The sequence below is a fragment of the Narcine bancroftii genome, chromosome 6, assembly GCF_036971445.1.
Source record: "Narcine bancroftii isolate sNarBan1 chromosome 6, sNarBan1.hap1, whole genome shotgun sequence".
In the NCBI taxonomy this organism is placed as follows: domain Eukaryota; kingdom Metazoa; phylum Chordata; class Chondrichthyes; order Torpediniformes; family Narcinidae; genus Narcine; species Narcine bancroftii.
Window position 1 is genome coordinate 165,268,756 of NC_091474.1, and position 19,906 is coordinate 165,288,661.

Sequence of the window (19,906 nt, forward strand, 5' to 3'; positions counted from 1 at the left end):
CAAATTAATTTCCCAGACCATCTTTTCTCTTACCTGAAAAGAGTTTTTGTTTTTAAGTTGAGAAATAAAATAAAAGACAAACATCTCAATTGCTATTTCTTTAATTTAACGCAGGTTGGGAGTTGTTCAGATTGTTGCCCTGATGTGGAATACCTACCTTTCCTGGATGGCAAACAGAATATGATAAATTTACCTGAATCATCAATGTATTCTCTAGCAAAACACTGGATGTTCTTAACTATTTGATGTGATATTCTAGTCAAAGGCCACACTGTAACAGTACAACTATTATGATCGTTGAGAGTGTTAGGAGATGGACACTTTACTGCTTTTGGTTGTTTTTGCACTGCATATCCAATATCTTGAGCTGAAACAGCAGGTCCTCTTCTCAGCTCAGTTGTAAGGACATCACTTTCTAAAATAAACAAGCCTGTTAACAGTGGAAAAGAAAATGTTGCTTGAATATCCAGAAAAAAAAGTGAGCAATAGTTAGTTCATCACAGTAATCAATTCTAAATATGCTTCAAATTACTCTGCAAAGGTTGTTTCAATTTAGTTTAGGCATGAAGTGAACGTTTCATATCTTTGGAAGAATTTGATAGTCACATAATCTTGTGCAGTAACTTCAATATGTTTACTTCCCCATCTTTCCTCCCTCATTAGACCCTATTCCTTAAAAATAACTTGCATTGCAGTAAAATGAAGTGGTTACCCAATTGAATTGGTTGTTGCAAAGAGAATCATGTGCATTATAGCAGATGTACTGTCACTTGATGATTTGGAAGAGGTGTAAAACTAAAGTGAAATAATGCAGTAATTTGAGGTTATTCTAACAGAAGTATGTCAAATTAACAAATAAAGCAATAAAGAATATATACTGTAGTATTTAAGAACAATTTTAACTTCTGACAAATTGGAAAGTATGAATAAATGGAAAATGCATGTTAACAATTTGTGCTTAACAACTGAGCAAACAGCTGAAGACACTCAGCAGGTCAATTCTGAGAAATGGGCAGTCAGGGTTTTTGGGTGGGATTACCTGTTGACTCATCCCCAATCCAAAATGGTGACCATCCATTTTTCTCCATGGATGCAAAGTACCCCCTGATGTCTCTATTTGCTCAAGGTTACAGCACCTCCATTTCTTGTGTTTCTTTGTGCTTAACAACTGGAAGGAAGTTTTTGTGATCTGAGAGTTCTTTCTATACTGTTGTACAATGAATATCTTGATTAATATCAACAACAAATCTTGATTATATTGTAAGTGCCATTCTTGAAGATGATGAGCCACATTCTTGCTAGAAGCAAAGATGTGAATTGGTTAGAATTTAAGATTTTCTAAGGATCAAGCGTACAATTGTCTAACCACATGAAGACTCTAATAAAGAAGCCAGACGGTGATTTTTCTTAAAAAGGCAAAAGCACTGATGCTTGTAATTAATTGCCAATTAAGTTCAAAATGAGCAAGTTCAGCCTTTGGCTCATCAGGCTTCAGTGAGAACAGGTAAGAGGCAAAGGTTAGTAGGGATTGAAGTAAGATAAGACTACCCTTTTCAAGGAACAAAAGGGATTCAGCAGATAGGCACAGGTAAGGGCAGGTTTTAGATATATATTTTGTTTCTTTAGTCATAAACAATGGGAATTGCAGCCAAGGCAGGGAAATGCACCTCTTGGAGAATGTGGGTCATCAGGAAAGCCAACAGTATCCCGGATGACTTCATCTGGGAGACAGAGGGAGTGATAGACAGGAGTCTATCACTACTTCCCAAGTTCTACTATTTCCCAATTTGAAAACATGTCATCTTCAAGGAAACGTGAGTGACAAATTACTGTCTTATTAATCCAATAAATCATACAGCTGTAATTAGCTGTAATTCATTGATAAAATAAACATTTTTCATAACTTCACATTGATATTTTCATAATGACGAATAAACAAGGCATTCTGTATAATAATATAAGAATATTCCATTTTAAACAGATAAAAGCCAAAATTAAGATGTTTAAGATTAATTCAAAAAGTATCTTGAGCTTGTGTCTCCTCCATAATTCTATGAAGAATTAAATGCAAGCTCTCTGTACGCCCAGAGATTATGACATCATATTAACTATGGTAACACTACAAATAACAATTTCTTAAAAGGATAGGCACAAAATTCATTAAGAAGTAAAAACACAAGGATTTAACCTTTACATCTCACACCAAGGAGGCAGGAGGAGGGTAGATGGGTGACAGGAGAGGAAAAGGGAAGAGGCAGGCAGTGTAGGGCACCTCTGTGCCCATCTCCCCTCAATAACAAGTATACTATTTTGGATACTGTTGGTGGGGTAGAGGGGACCTACCCTTGACATCTGGTCTCTGCCACAGACTGGTCCTGAGGCTAAGAAGGGAAGGGAGGAGAAGAGGCAAGCTGTAGTGATAGGGGATTCCATAGTTAGGGAGACAGATCAGAGGTTCTGTGGAAGAGATCAAGTATCCTGCCCAGATGGTATGTGGCATCCCTGGTGCCAGGGTCCGAGATATCTCAGATCGATTCACAGTACTCTCAGGCGGGAGGGTGAGCAACCAGATGTTGTGATCTATATAACAACCAATGACATGGGTGGGAAAGGTGAGGAGGTTCTACAAGGAGAGTTCAGGGAGTTGGGCACTAGTTTGAAGGACAGGGCCTCCAGGGATGTAATCTCAGGATTGCTACCTGTGCCATGTGCTAGTGAGGTTAGAAATAGGAGGATAATGCAGCTTAACACATGGCTAAATATGAGGTGCAAGAGGGGAGGGCTTCAGTTTTCTGAATCATTGGGTTCACTTCTAGGGAAGGTGGGACCTATTCTGACGGGACGGTTTGCATCTGAACTGGAGGGGGACTAATATCCTTGCGGGAAGATTTGCTAGTGCTGCTCTGGTGGGTTTAAACTAGATTTGCAGGAGGATGGTGCAAAATTTGTAGGGAGAGCAGATAGTGAAGTGAAGGAGGGAAAAGATTATGTGAGAGTTCCATGCACCATTAGAAGTTGATGGGTTGTATGTGGTGGAATTTTTCTAAAGTACATCTATTTCAATGCAAAGAGTACTGTAGGAAAGCCAGACACACTTTGAGCATGGATTGACATGGAATTATGACATTATGGCCATTTGTGAAATTTGGTTTGCAGGAGGGGCAGGATTGGCAGCTCAATGTTCTGGGCTTCCGTTGCTTTAAACATGATAGAATGGGGATGAAAGGGAGAGAAGTGGCATTGCTTGGCAGGGAGAATATCTCAGCTGTGCTCAGGCAGGACAGACCAGAGGACTCGTCTACTGAAGCTATGTGGGTAGAACTGAGTAACAGGAAAGGTATGATCACAGTCATGGGGTTGTATTATAGGTTTCCCAATAGTCAGAGAATTGGAGGAGAAAATCTGCAGAGAAATAGCAGACAGTTGCAGGAAACATAAGATTGTGATAGTAGGAGATGTTAACTTTCCACTTGTTGACTAGGACTTCCATACTGTAAAAGGGTTGGCTGGCTTGGCGTTTATCAAATGTGTTCAGGAAATCTTTCTAAATCAATATATGGAGGTACCAACTGGAGAGAATGCATTAATGGATCTCCTGTTAGGGAACAAGACAAACAGGTGACAGAAGTATGCGTAGGGGAACATTTTGGGTCCAGTGATGATATGCTATTAGTTTCAAGTTAATTATGGAGGAGGATAGATCTGGGCCTCAGGTTTAGATTCTAAATTGGCGAAAGGATCTGCAATGCATGGATTGGGATAAGTTGTTTTCAGGCAAGGATGTGTGAAGCAAGTGGAGGGCCTTCAAAGGTGAAATTTTGAGAGTATGGAGTTCATATGTTTCTGTTACAATTAAAGGCAAATTTATCAGGTATAGGAAACCTTGGTTTTCAAAGGATATTGGGAATCTGGTTCAGAAGGAAAGCTGTATAGCAGGTATAGGCAACATGCAGCAAATGCAAAACGAAGATATGAGTGGTTTAGAAGTCAAAGGCAAAAAGAAGACATGAGGTAGTTTTGGAAAGCAATGTGAGGGAAAATCCTAAGGGTTTCTACAGGTATATTAAGAGCAAAAGGATAGTAAGGGACAAAATTGATCCCCTTGAAGATCAGACTGGTCCTCTCTGTATGGAGCCAAAAGATATGGGGGAGATATTAAATACTTTTTTTTATTGGCATTCACTCAAGAAACATGATAGAGGAATTATGGGATATGGGGAGAAGGCAGGTAGGTGGAGTTAGGTCATAAATTAGATCAGCCATGATCGTATTGAATGGCGGAGCAGGCTCAATGGGCCATTTTTGGCCTTCTGTTCCTACTTCCTATGTTCCTATGTTTAACAGCCACAGAGTCAGGGAAAGGAAGGAAAACAAGCAGTAAGGTCATGGAACTTATACAGATTAAAGAGGAAGATGTGCTTGCTGTCTTAAAGCAAATCAGACAGGTGATCATAGTGTAGCAGTCACTTTGGATACAGACAAACCTTTGATAGGTTAGAATGGAATCTTTTGTTTAAAGTGCTGGAGAAGTTTGATATGGTTCAACATTTATAAATTGGGTTAAAGCTTTATATAAAAATCCTGTTGCAAAAGTGATTACTAACGGACAATTATCTGTTCCTTTTCCATTAACTAGATCAAGTCGCCAAGGTTGTCTTTTGTCAATGGCTTTGTTTATTTTAGCCAAGCTTATTAGACAAGATCCTAAGATTAAAGGAATTAAGGTGTATCAGGAAGAATATAAAATTCATTTGTTTTCTGATGATGTTTTGGTTCATTTAACTGATCCTATAAATTATTTGTTCCAATTACAGGTTAGGTTGGAAGAATATGGGGAAGTTTCTGGAAATAAAGTTAATTGGGGGAAAAAGTGAGATTATGCCTTTAGCTGTGGGTGATTACACATATTATAAAATGATTACTAAATTTAGGTGGCCAGATGTAGGTATTAAATATTTAGGTATTCAAATTGATAATGATTTAAAAAATTTAAAATATTAAATTATTTACCTTTTGCTTAATAGAATTGTTGGAGATTAAAGAAGTGGAATACTCTACCTATTACTTTAGTTGGAAGAGTAAATTGTGTTAAAATGAATATTTTACCTCAAATTCATTATCTTTTTCAGTCGATCCCTATCCCAACTCTTTCAAAATCTTTTAAGGATTTAAATACGGTGAATAGGAAATTTTGATGGAAAGATAAAATGCCAAGGGTTTCTTTGGAAAAACTGTCCTGGAAGTATGAATTAGTGGGTTTATGACTTCTTAATTTTTAAGATTTATAATAAAGCAGCTCAATTGAGATTTATAAATGTATTGTTTAGTTTATATAATGTTCCATCTTGGGTTTTTATAGAGTTTAATACGATAGGGGATATGAACCTCCAGGATTTTATTTATAAATGAAATTCTAAATTGTTAGTTGTAAATAGGGAATCACCTATTTTGAAAAATTTGATTGAGTTGTGGAATAATATTGATAATGAAATTGATATGAAAAGTTTAATATCTTTAAAAATTCCTCTATGTCAAAATAAATTTATTCAATTTTCAATGGATAACCAATTTTTGAGGATTTGAAGATAGATGAGTATTAAGAAGATTGAGGATTGCTTTGAGATTTATAACATATGAATGAATGAAAGAACGATTTAATGTACCTAACAATACTTTATTTTGTTATTATCAGGTAAAATAGGTCCTAGTTTGATGTTACCTAATCAAAGTGAATTCGAATTACTGATTTGTAATAGTAGTGTAAATAAATTTATTTCTGTAAAGTTTAATTTTCTCCAAACGAAACCCTCCAAAATTGGGGTGCATAAATCAAGATTAAGATGGGAAGTAGATTGACAGGCACAAATAAATGAAAAGGATTGGATGGAGTTATGTAAGAGTAATATGACAAATTATAAATGTAAGATATAGTTTGTCCAATATAATTCTTTACATCAATTATACTTGACTCTACAAAAATTAAATAGATTAAATCCTGCTATATCAGATTTATGTTTTAGGTGTAGATCTGAGATTGGAACTTTTTTGCATTCAACTTGGCAGTGCCCTAAAGTTAGACATTTTTGGTTAGCAGTAGGTAATTTTCTGGAACAAATTACAGGGATCAAATTCACACAGGATCCAATGTTATTTTTATTGAGTAAAATTAAAGTTATATGACAAAAACTAAAATGATATATGTACCAAATTGAATTTGTGCAAATTGCTTTAGCAATTTCTAGGAAATGCATAGCACTATCATGGAAGCCAGATATAGATTTGGGTATGGAAAGATGGCTTGCAGAACTTCATAGTTGTATACCATTAGAGAAGATTACTTATAGTCTCCAAGATAAATACCATGTGTTTTAACAAAATGTGGGTTTGTATGCTTAATAGACTCTTTGAAGATCTCACTTCTTGGTAACCTCCAATATAGACTTTATGGTATAAATGTTTTATTCCCAGTTTTTCTTTTATTTTTCTATTTTCTTTCTTTTTTTCTCCTTCAGGGGGTTTTGGGAGGGAGGGTGGGATTATATATCACATGTATAACTTTTTGAAATAATTTTTGAATTGAATGTAATGCAATTATTACTGTGGTTTAAAATTCATAAATAAAATAATTTAAAACAAAATTAAAAACACAAAAGTTTAAAATGGCACTCCCGAGCAGTTAGTTCAACAATCTGGCACTATGCAATCTCAAGCAACTGGAAAACACTTATCCAGCATCTAACAATCCCCATAGGTGCGGGAAACCAGGAGTTTTGCTGTACTTTTGTTTAGTATTTTAATATGATGGCATTCCAATGGATTTTGAAACTGGAATCAAATGTTGGCAAGTTTTGAAAAACTATCTCTGATAGTCTATTTAAATTTGGTTTTGAATCTCAAGTATTGTTATGGTTGGATAAATTAGCCTGTGAAGATAAAAAGGAAAATGTTCATCCTGGAAAATTTACAGTTGGTTCCAATATTCATATGTACATCTTACCTTGTGGCTTGTAATCTGTCTGAAACGTGAATGTACCCAGTTTAACCTGATATCATCAAGTTGAAGTCAGACAGTGATATATATCAACACTGTATGTAAGTTGAGCATCACAGAATGAAACAAAATCCCTTGCATTAATTAAGTAATTGATGGTTTTCCAAAGCATTTATTTTTTTTAATTATGGCTTTCATCAGACTTGATTAGTTTGCTTTAACTCTCATACAATACTTTCTTCCTTTCCTAACATCAATAGATACAGTTCCATGGGTGACGCTTGTTTTCAGCCTCATTCATTCTTATGACTCAGGTTGTGCATATTAGTAGACTGATCATTTGGAACAGAAAATAATACAAAAATAATTGAAAGGGTTTTTTGTTAATTTAAAAATAATTTCTATAAAGATGGAGCAGATAATAAGCAGAGCTTCTGTAACACCAGTGCTGCCGCTGCTGTGGACCCGGAAGAGCGGCGAGTTGAGACACAGTGCTGCTCTGCAGGATTTTCTTGCCCAGTCCAGATGTCGACTGTTGTGTTTGGGCTAGAGATGGCCTCTAAAAGGAGCTGGCAATTTTTAAATCCTGCAAACATTTTGGTCTATGCCCAAGATGGCTGCACCTGTGCTGGACATGTACCGTGAGAGGTTGCAGACTCCAGGTGAGTAGTGGACCAGCACAGGGCACCAAAAACAAAACATGATAACACCTGACTCCCACCCTGCTCAGAAGGAGGAGTCTGGGAGATGACCCTATCATGAAGATGACCACAGCAACAGACCAATGAGGACAGCAGCTGAAGGATCCACACAGACTGGCCATTGGCAACTTGAGGTTGAAGGGCTCGCACCAGTCTTAGGGCTGTTGGAGACTGGCTGTTAGGAACCAGGTATTAGAATGGATTCAAGAGGGCAAGAAAGGGATCCTGAAGGGTGTTGAAGGCTTCTTATCAGATCAGAGATTTGAATCTGGAGCACAGGCTGAAAATGGTTTGAACAAAGTTCAGATACATACTGTACATAGGATTCATATATACTAGAGAAATTTGAACAAAGAAATATAAAAAAACCGCAATGCAGAAAACAAAAATTCGGTATTAAATAATGTAAGTAGGAATCATTAAATGAGTCTCTTTTTGAGTTTGTCATTTTAGGAGTCTAATGGTAGAGGGGTAGCAACTGTTCATGAACCTAGTGGTACGAGTCTTGTGCCACTTGTACCTCGTTCCTGAAGGCAGAAGCAAGAATAGAATGGATCCTTGATTGCTGCTACTTACCGATACCAGCATTCCATGTAGATTTTTTTTGATGGTGGAGAGAGTTTTTCCGGTGATGTACTGAGCTGTACCTTTTGCAGGGCTTTCTGCCAAGAGGTATTGGTGCCCACATACCAGGTTGTGATGCAGCTGGTCAGCACACTTTTCACTTCACATCTGTCGAGGTTTGCCAAGTTTTTTGAAGTCAAACTCCTGAGGAAGTAGAAGTGCTGACATGCTTTCTTCATGATGACATTCGTGTGTTGGGTCCAGGAAAGATTCTCCAAAATAGTGACTCCCAACAATTTTAAATTTGCTCTTCCTCTTTATCTCTGATCACCTAATGATCATTGAGTTGTACACCTTTGGTTTTCCATTTCTAAAGTCCAAAATCAGCTTATTGGTTTTGGTGATATTGAGTGAGATTTTGTGGTTCGGATGCCATTTAGCTGTTTTAAATCACACTCCTGTATGCGGAGTCATCGCCTCTTTTTATACAAGCCGCTACCATGGTATTGTCAGCAACAACAGGCATTCTGCAGCTGCAGGGACTGCAGGAGCGTTGGAGGCAAATCTACAGACAGTGTCTGTGAAGGGATTCTCTTTTGCTTCTCTTTCTGTTAGGGGTTTTGTGAAATGCTCATGGTGACTCTAAGTTACCTTAGGGCTGGCAAAGTTGAGGTATGTTTCAATTTTTGGTATTATTATGTGGCAATAAAAGGCACCTTGAATCTTTTAGTTTCTCCATTCTACATGACAAAAATCACACAAATATGTGCCATTTATTAACCCTTCCTTGAATGTTGCCTTTGTCATTCTATGTGCAAGCATGTTACGCCCATTGAGAAGTTATGCAATACTGAAAGTTGTGCAATCTACAGGGAACTTTCACTCTTCTGACCTTTTAGGAAGACCATCTTCAAAGAAGCAGCTGAATGGTGCTCCACCTTTCTTTGGGCAAGGTACGTGCCAAATAATGGAGTATTTGTTCTGAAAATTTATCAAGTGAAAAACAAATAAGAAATGCTTACCTGTTGTTACTTTTACTGTGGCTGATTTGATCCATGAGGGAACTTTTTATGCATGCAATGCCAATTTTACAGGTTTGGATATTCGGGTAATAAAAATAGCAATAAACGAAGCCACGGCAAATAGGACTGTAGGAATCATGTTGATGGATTTGTTCACTGAGAATAGTTCATATTAAACCCCCAGAAAGAATTGAAGTCTGTTATTCCTTCCTACAATGGTATTGCAGTGTATAGGAAAATCAGTTATGCCATTTTTGTATGCTGGATTGGAAAGTTTCAGAGATAACAATTCAGAATACTTGTAAGATTAAGAAGGTAAATGTAGTTATGTATAACTATGATGAAGTTGGTCTTTCCCAGTAAAGCTGATAATATTAATACTTCAGTTACCAAATAAATGAAGTGACAGATACGTTTTGTGTTCATACCATTACATCTCTAATCCAGCTAATAGTGATCTGATAGATAATTAAGTTTTTTGATCAGTTGTACTTTGAAAATATAAATAAAAAAGGCATGTACAAGAAGTTGTGGACTAAAACTATTTGATAATTTCTCTTTCAGGAATTTACTTGCTGACGAGTCTTTAGTATTTATCCAAACCAATGCTATATGCATACGTGAATTCTGGTGATTTGTGGGATTTTAGAAATTTCAAGAACTATGAGAATGTTCTAATTTAGCTCAAATTATTGTAGACTGAGACTGCTACATTAAAGAAAAATAACTTGACAGAGGTTGAGCTGTACAATGCAAGTTATTGCACAATTACTGGTATTATGAATGGAAGAAATAGGAGATTTTTGTGGGTTTTGGTTTTGTGAATGTTCCTGGTGAACGTTTTGGTTTCATCAGGAGATAGAATGGAATAAGACTGAGGGGAACGATATGCTTTATTATACAAGAGACTATTGACCTGGGTCAAGGCTAGGGAAAATGAGGAGAGGGAGAGGGGACTCGTCCTTTATGGCCTGGGTCACATGGGAGGAGACCAGGGAGGAGTCAAGGAGAAGATGTCATGTGGAGGGTGGGCCAGCCTGTACACACAACCACATCACTCCAGAGGGTTCCCTCAAATCATGTGTGCAGCTGATGCCATGATGTATGAAATAGTTTATTTGAAACATTATCCTTTTCTTTTAATCTAATGTTTAAACTATTAGTGAAACAATAATAGCTATCTGTTATGTTGAGTGATTTGAAGTTTATTTATCTTAAAAATATAAGAAAGGGTCAGACATTTACAAACAGTTCAACATTGATAACATCGGGTGAACTTTCTTGAAGTTGAGGTTATTTTTGGAAGCCTTCAAACATTTAATTTTTATTACTGCACATTTATTTAAAAAGTATTTGTAGAAACATTTTATAATCATTATACATTGATCTGGTGTTAACAAAACTACTCTCACAAAACTGTTTAAAAGGAATTTCTGTATTTGGATCAGGTGACCACGAAGGAAAGGTGATGTATATCCAAGTTAGGATGGTGTATGTTTTAGAAATGAACCTGCAAGATGTGGTTGTGCCCTTGTTCTCCTTGATGGTATTGGTTGTGGATTTGTGCCTGTGATATGTAAAGGTTGTTCTGATAATTAATATGTAGATTGTCTCACTGGTGGAGACTGTCACTGGGGATTCAATTCAAGTCACAAGACAGACTCGTGAGCTGTTCAATTGACTGTGGGTCTCTCTGATTAGGGCATTTTAGAACCTCCCCCTTTTGAGCTGTTTTACTTATGAGAATGGAGACTTGGGCCCACTTGGAAGGGATTTACTTGTTTGCAAACTCTGTGGTTCATCCAGGTTCCCATGGGGCAGCAGACAAAATCTCATTTTCTCGTGATGGTTTTGCTTGGTTGGTCACTGGTTTCTACAGTTTAAAAGACTCCAACAGAGCATCCAAGTTAAGCTGCTCAGGTGTCTCAGCGAGATTACATTCGGTTGGTCACAACTGGTTGGCATGTCTAGTCCATCTGTCCAGTCCAACCTGCACATGATAGAGAACCTCCCCAATCTTCCTCAGAATTCTCCCCAGCTGCCACTCACCCAACTTCACCCTTTAGTCTCATACCAGCACATGTTGTCCATCCTGAAACGTTCTTTGTTTTGATCCATGCTGGCAGTTAAACTGTTTTTCTATATCCAAATCACTCCGTCCAGGTTCTGACTTTTGTGGGAAAATAACAACAAATGGTGCCCTAATTTTCCTACCAGAAATGTTTTCAGCAGGTGAAGGTGCCACTAGGAATTTGTGAGTTTGGAGTTATCCTGTAATTTAACAAGAATATCTGCAAGATCTCCTCCATTGGATCCTCCCCCTTGGCTTTGTGTATAACCCGTTTGAATGTATCCACAAACCATTCTGCCTGACCATTGGACTGTGGATGATATGGAGGTGAGCAAATGCGAGTGATGCCATATTGTTTTCAGAATAAATCTGTGCGCGCTGCTGTGCGAATAATTCTGATGTAAAGTCCGCATACTGTACAACAGGCTTTAATTAGCTCAAACATACACACCAAATCTCAGTACACTCCTGGCTCCATGTGTCTGACTATCCCCAAAGGAGCTGGCTCGAATCTTTATACAGACCAGTGATTAACACCAGGCAGGTGGGGTGTGTTTACCATGTCATCTTGTCAGTAAGCTAGGTGAGTCGGGGTGGATGGTGGTCGGCTGGCCCATGATGGCAGTGCCCAGGAGATGCATGTGGCATTGGCATTGTCCAGAGACCTGGCCGGACGTGACATCATCGACGAAGGCAGACGTTGGACGATGAAAGATGGTAGCGCCCATGGTGAGCACATGGTGGCTGGAAGTGACATTGTCAGTGTGGGCAGAGTAATGATGCTGCCTGGCATTTGCACATTGGGGGCACCCAGAGGGTCGAGAGGGGTTTCCAGTTGGTCATAGAGGACTGCAGAGCTGATGGATTTGGAGAGGCATACATTAGCGAAGTGGCCTTTCTTGCTGCATCAGAAGCAATGCGAGTTCCTTGTGGGGCAGTTCTTTTGGGAGTACCTTTCTGACCCTCACTGGGACCCACAGTATTTACAGCAACAGACTACATTGGCAGTCATCTCTTCCACATGGGGCCCTTCAGTGACTGCTTCATTAGTAATGGTCAAGCTAGAGGATAGGGGAGGTGAGCATTGAAGACATCTACATGGTGAGCTGCAGATTCTAGGGGGAAGCAAACCATTTCCATGATCCTGGTAAGGGAGGCATTATTCTCCTCCAACAGTCTCTGTCAAGTCGCCCTCAACTGCAGCCCTTGCACACAGGCATCTCGGATGAGTTGCCAGCATTCGTCCCAGCTTCAATCGTGCATGGACATGCTAGCTGTCGCAGTGCCCCCAGGTAAGCATCTACCATCTCACCTGGCTGGTGTACCCTGATGCTGAGCAGGTACCAGGCACAGATAGATGTTCATCGGGGGCCAGCACATGCCTTCCAGGATAGCCATTGCTGGTTCAAAATCAGTGCAGTTTTGGATAGCCTGGAAAGTGTGTGGGCCCAGCTTGGGGTGTAGTACCATGAGTTTTTCTGGTTTGAATTGATGACCTGTGTGTGGTGATCGCCTCGGTCCCATGCTTCCAGATCTCAAAGTATGCTGGTGAGTCCAGATGTTGAGGGTCGATATCCAGCCTCTTGATGGTGGGGAGATTCTCCTTGGTCTGAATTTTAGGCTAATTAAATTGTGAGCACTGCTGTGTGAATAATTCTGACGTAAAGTCCACAGACTATACAACAGGCTTTAATTAGTTTAAACTTGTACATCACAGGTCGATCAGTATACTCCTGGCTCCACGTGTCTGACTGTCCCCAAAGGGACCAACTTAACTCTTTATATGGGCTAGTGATTGACAGCAGGGAGGTGGGGCTGGCATCCCAAGTTGCCTACCTGCAGGTACAGTGCTCTCCCCCTGCAGTAGGCTGATAGGAGTGCAGCCAGTGTAGTGGCTGTATCACCACAAAATCAAAGTCGGCTGCCATGACTTGTGTCCCATTGTCCGAAACTAATATTGCAGGAGCACCAAAACAATTGAACATGGACTTGAGTTCCATAATTGTAGCCAATGCAGTTGGTCGGGTTACTTTGATGGTCTTCAGCCATTTGGATTAGATGGTACTCCCCATTAATTGGTCCTGCATAGTCTACATGAAGACGATTTCATGGCCCACTTGGTTATGGCCAGGAATGTAAATTCATCTTGACGGAATATCACAGCCGAGGCACATCCGATACATGACCATGTTAGTTGTTCAATCTAATTGTCCATCAGAGGCCAATAAATATACCTTTGTTCAAGGGCTTTTCCGCGATTTTTCCCCTGTGAAACTTTTTTAGGATTGCTGATTGCAGAGTTTTTGGTATCACAGACCTTTCTGCAAACAAAAGACAGCCATTAGAGATTGTTAATGATTCTCGGCTTTTAAAAAATGGCTGAATTTCCATTCTTAGACAAGTTTTTGGCCATCCTGTATGATAATAACGTATTATTTCTTGAAGAATGTCATCTTCACTTGTTGCTTGTCTGACTCTTTCTGCTATAACTGACAGTGAGTTAATAACATCTTTGAATACCTGGTTAACTTCTGCCTCTACCGAGACTTCCATGACAAGAATATCTTCTGGCTCTGTTTCCTGTTCACTAATGAGTCACAACAATGCATCAGCTTGTCTGATACTTGTAGTTGGCAGGTATTTAATTTTGAAATTATATCCAAGAAGCATGGTTGCTCATCTTAGCAGTTGGTTTGCCGTGTAAATTGGAATTCTTTTCTTTGAACCAAATACTGCTAATAGTGGCTTGTGATCTGTCAGAAGACTGAATTGCCATCCATAGAACATTTTATGGAGTTTCTTCACCACAAAAACAATTGCTAGAGCCTCCTTTTCAATTTGTCCATAGTTACGCTCTGCAGTGGTTTGAGACCGTGCTGTGTGTGCTATGGCTTTTTGATTCCCATCTGGGAATATGTCTGAATGACTGCACCCACTCGAGACTGTGATGCATCTGAAGCTACAACAATCTCCAAGTTTGGATTGTAGTGCGTCAAAAGAAGGTTTGAATTTAGCATTGCCTTGATTAAACAACTCTTGACGTTTTGAAGTCCAATTTGATTTGCTACCCTGTGTAAGGAGCTTGTTGAGTGGATCATGGAGTTTATGCATCTCCCACAGAAATGAACTATAATGACTAATTAGACCCAAGAATGAACGTAGCATGATAACATTTGTGGGTGCAGACATGCACCTGATAGCATCAGTGTTTTGTGGATCTGGCTGCCATCTATGTTCATCAATGATGAAATCCAGTTATTTCACTGACTTCATGAAAAAAGTGCATTTTTCTGGATGCATTAAAAAAACCATAGTCTCTGATGCAGGACAAAAGCAATCAAGATGATCAAATAATTCTTGAGTGTGTGTTCCCATAACCAGGATATCATCTAGGTACACTGCAACTCCTGGAACATCATTCGGCATTGTGTCTATGATGTTGAAGGATAGCTGGAGCAGTCTTCACTCTGAATGGTAAACGGCTGTATTTGAACGATCCACGGTGCGTGTTGGTGGTTAGCGATTCTCCACCTGTAGATATGCCTCTGCTAAGTCAATCTTCGCAAAGTATTTGCCACTATTCAGCTTTGTGAAAAGGTCATCAGGCAATGACTGTGGGTATTGATGGGTGTCCAATGTTGCATTCAGACCAGATGAGAAATCAGCACACAGACGTATGGATCCATTCGATTTCTTCACCACCACGATAGGTGCAGCCCATGATGAGTAGTTGAACTGTTCAATTACTCCTTCATATTGCAGCTGTTCCAATTCTTGCTCCACTTCTTGCAGTGCTGCACATGGGACAGGTCGTTTTGGCTTGAAAGTAGGTTTCACATTTGGCAGAAGACAGAATTTCGCCTTCATTTTAGTGCACCATCTGAGGCCTTTGGAAAATACCATTGTATGGCATTGCTTTAACTGTACCAGCAATGCTTGTGCTGTATTTGCTGCTTTTGGGGTATGTGCCATTTCCAACTTTTGACAAATATCACTAAGTGGATGGTCCAGAAGGTTCAGCCTTTCAATCCAGTGGAGACCCATGAGATTGAGGTTAGGATATTTTACCAGATAACATGATCCATTTCCTTCTGATGGAACAGTCAACTTTGTCTATCAACTCCAGAATCCCTGCAGAACTGTGCTGTGTTTTCTCTTGGAGTCACCTCTGGCTGGCCAATCTGTTACCATGTTTTCTTTGATATTAGTATAATGTCAGACCCCATACCAATTTGAAGCCTCACTGGGATGCTGTTAATGTGCACTTTCACATATTTTCTGCATTTGGCATTTGCCACCTTGAAAGTCACTTTGATTGGTTTCACTTTTGTGTGTGAAGCTAACTTATCAGATGTTTTCTATCTACCAGTGCTACAGCATTCTGGTTTATGTCCCCGTCGCTTGGATTTACTGCAGCGCTGCCCTCTGTACGGATAGTCATGAGCGTAGTGCCACTCATTGCAGCTCCAACAGGCAATAGGTAGTTTGGCTGGGCAGATCACACTTTTATTTGGTTTAGCGGGGTCTGCTGATGACTGTCTGGATACTGCTTGAAAGTGGGTGTGCCGCTTCATCCATTTTGTTGTCATGTTTAAAATTAATTAAGCATTGGCATTCGGCAGTTAATTTATGAAGGGTCATGTCAGACTCCCGCTCAATCTTTGCCAGCAACCGTATTCTGAGGTCTGCATCTTATAACCATTTACAGCACAGAAACTGGCCAGTTCGGCCCTTCTAGTCCATGCTGAACAATTTCTCCCACTGTCCAACATTTGGCCCATAACTCTCCACACCTCTCCCATTCATATATCTATCCAACCTTTCCTTGAATATTAACATCGATCTTGCTCTACCACCACATGTTTCCCTTAAACTTTTCCCCTTTTACTCTCAATCCATGCCCTCTTGTTTGAATTTCCCCCACTCTCAGTGGAAAAACCCTATCCACATTGACTCTATTTGTCCCCCTTATAATTTTGAATGCCTCTATCAAATCACCCCTCAATTGTCTACACTCCAGGGAATAAAGTCCCAGACGGCTCAACCTTTCCATGTAACTCAAACTCCGAAACCCTGGTAACATTCTCGTAAACCTCTCTCTATTCTGTTTATTTCCTTCCTGTAATTAGGCGACCAAAACTGTACACACAGTATTACAAATTTGGCCTCACCAATGTCTTACATAACTTCAACATAACATCCCAACTCTTGTATTCAATACTCTGATTTATGAAGGCCAACATACCAAATGCCTTCTCCACCACCCTATCCACATGTGATTCATCTTTTAAGGAATTATGTACCATGGCTCCTAAATCCCTTTGTTCTACTGCACTCCTCAAATGTCTACCATTTAATGTGTATGTCCTATTTTGATTAGCCCTACCAAAATGTAGTATTCCTATTACAAAGACAGCATAGAGAGTTTAAAATGCTTGCATTGTCGATTTATCATACTCGTGTATGCCACAAAATATTTGGTATCTCCCTTGGTCATTTTTGAACATTGATACCAAATGTTGACCAGTGATGTTGTTCACCAAATATTTCTGCCATTACATCAAGTGTTTCCCTGAAACTGAGCTCCCTGGAAAGTTTTGACAGAATAAAGTTTAAGTAGTGCTCGTGTTCTCGAGTTCCTAACTTCCTCAACAACAGCCTAATCTTCTATGCTTCACTGAACTTGGCAAAGTCTACTGAAAACAAGTCTTCATACTTTTTGTACTAAGTTTCAAAAGTGCATGACTCCAAGACATGATTAATCTCAGTGATAGAGTTCATTAATGCGTCTGCAGAATCTGTTTTAACTGCAGGCTCACCTTCCACAATGATTGAAGCTCCAATGGACATTTTTGCTGCCAGCTGGTCCATTAGCTTCGCTTGTATCAGTTCAAAGCTTTCTTGCTGTTGTTTGAGGACAGCCTTGAGCTGTTCCATTGTTACTGACATTTTTCTTCAGCCTCGTCACCATAATATGTTGTAACTGTGCCCAAAACGTTTGGGCTGCCCACTTAGTTGAGGAATCTAACTCCCACTTTGAGTTTACTCAAAGAATTAATGACTGATACAGAATTTCACCAAACCACCCCTGAAATCTCTTTACTTTGTTTTTTTTTAAATGGAGAGCTATTTATAGAAATTTACACAAGCTTACTTCAAGTCACAAATTTACTTCAAGTCACAAGACAGACTCGTGAGCCATTCATTTGATTGATGGGTCCAGTGGTAACACTCACTACTGGCGACTGTGGGTTGACTGCTTAGGGCGTCCTCGCATTAGTGCATGCTACTCTCCACCTCCGAGCTATTTATGTTCAGTGGAGGATGGTTGTTTCTGGTCCTCCTGAAACCCACAATCATCACCTTAGTCTTGTCCACGTTGACACTTTGGATGTTATTCTTGCACCATATCACAAGATTTTCCACCTCTTCTCTGTAGTGCAACTCATCTTTGTGGTTGATTAGGCCAACTACTGTTGTGCCATCTGCATACTTGATGACTCTGATGCAGCTGGATCTGGTCATGGGTCAGCAGCATGAACAGGAGTGGGCTGAGTGCACAGCCTTGAGGCATGCCAGTGCTCAGGTGCTCAACATTCTGTTGCTGACTGGAAATCTAGAGTCCAGTTACAGAAAGGAGTGTTGCGTCTCGGTGAGGAATGCTTCTTCACTAGCCTCTGGGGAATGATGGTATTAAACGCCAAGTTGAAGTTGAACAGTAGCTTAGCTTGTGAGCCATCATTCTTGAGGTGAGTCAGGATGGAGGGAAAGGACAATGCTATAGCATCATCTGTGGAATAGTTCCATATGTAGGCAAATTGAAATGGGTTCAGGGTCTCTGGGAGATGTGCCTTCATGTGTTCCATCACGAGACACTCAAAACATTTTATGACGATAGAGGTCATTGCCAGGACTGCAGTCATTGAGGCCTGTTTGCTATGGGATGGTCGCAGTTGTCTTGAAATCTGTGGGGATGATGGACAGCTGCAGTGATGTGTTGAAGATGTAGTGAGGTCTTCCCATAAGTTGATTTGTGCAGCACTTTAGTCTGACCAAGTTTGTTATCTGGTCCCGCTGCCTCATGTGGGTTCACCTCGGCTGCAGGGGGGAATTCATCAGGAGGACACAGAGTTTTCTTCAGCATCAGCCTGTTCTCATCGAACCGTGCACAGATAATGTTCATTCTGTCCAGGAGCGAAGCGTTATTGTCTTTGACTCACAAGGTTGTCTTGTGATCTGTTATAGTTTTGATCCCTTGCCACGTGTTGCCAATGTCACATAGTACCCACACTTTGGCTTTCAGATTGCACTGGAGAGTTCATCTCTGACAGATCTTTCCACCATCTTGTCTCCTCACCTGAAGCCATTGAGACGTGCCCAGACCTCTCCATTCAACCATGGTTTCTGCATTATTGCTCTATGCATCATATGTTTTATGATCATCTAAAGCTCATTTTTGTTCTTGTTAACCATATGTGAAATACAACAATAAAATATCAGAAAAGTTAGTTGACGATCTCATTTGCCTGTGAGTTCTAAATGCTCAAAAAAATACATCGTGTAAAACAGGTGAATTATTGATTTTTCAGATTGCTCTTGTTGCAAGCAACACGTCAATATTTTACAGTTAAGTTTTATTAGCTGTGCTTCAGAGAGTGCTATCATTTACTATATATTTTAACACAAAAGATGTCCGGTCATTAATGTTTTATGGAAAACTTTCTGCATTTACAAGCAATAGCCACAGATTCACTGATGTCAGCAGGACTCCTTGTGCATGGTATAAAGCTGGGGGAGAATTCTATGGACTTAAAGCGCAAGAAGACACCCTCAGCCAACAAGCCGTTTCTATCAACTCTAGACATTTTGCAGTAACAGCACCAAGGCTGCAGGTGAGTGCGGGCTCCTTAACTTTTTAAAGCTGCTGAACCAATTCTGAATTAAATTATTATCTAAAGTTTAGTGTTTGAGCATGTTTGCATTTACTTTGTATTTTTATTAATGGGCAGGTAGGTAGGCAAACATTGACTGTGCTCCTGCCGTCTTGTGACATTAGAAGCAATGGGACTTGTACTGTAGACAAGGTCATTTCAATCAAAGGCCCTACCTTGTCATCTTTAATCTAACCAAGTAACTTTCATTCACATGTAGACATGTTTTATCTCATTGCTGGTAAACCCAGTTTACTTGAAGGTATTCTGTTTATAGAGGCTGAGATTATAAATCAGTCTGAGCACATTGTAGAGGAAATTGCTGAACAGAAATATTAGGATCTGATGTGCAAAATTGATTTCTAAATATTGTACTTATATTCATAATATTGAACTGGATCAGCAAGTTTGCAGATGACTCTAAGATTGGAGGTGTTATGGACAGTAAAGAAGGTTTTCAAAACTTGCCAAAGGATCTGGACCAGCTGGAAAAATGGGCTAAAAAATGGCAGATGGAATTTAATGCAGACAAGTGTGAGGTGTTGCGTTGGAAGAACAAACCAAGAAGGGACATACACAGTAAATGGTAGGCACTGATCAGTGTGGTAGAACGGAGGGATCTGTGA

At 39.6% G+C, this 19,906-nt stretch overlaps 1 protein-coding gene across 8 annotated transcripts in view; it reads left to right on the forward strand.

Moving 5' to 3' along the window:
- The window catches only part of mpv17 (mitochondrial inner membrane protein MPV17), a 106,409-nt gene that overhangs the window by 36,202 nt on the left and 50,301 nt on the right, over positions 1–19,906 (forward strand). For 4 of the 8 annotated variants that reach the window (XM_069886587.1, XM_069886585.1, XM_069886588.1 and 1 more), the window contains 2 exons: positions 9,156–9,209; positions 19,085–19,241. In XM_069886587.1, the coding sequence (XP_069742688.1) occupies positions 9,156–9,209; positions 19,085–19,241 (211 nt within the window). Of the gene's footprint in view, positions 1–114; positions 1,422–9,155; positions 9,210–11,441; positions 11,464–11,495; positions 11,677–19,084; positions 19,242–19,906 lie in introns of those variants that run through there. The other 4 variants (XR_011340507.1, XR_011340508.1, XM_069886591.1 and 1 more) reach the window with 4 other exon arrangements.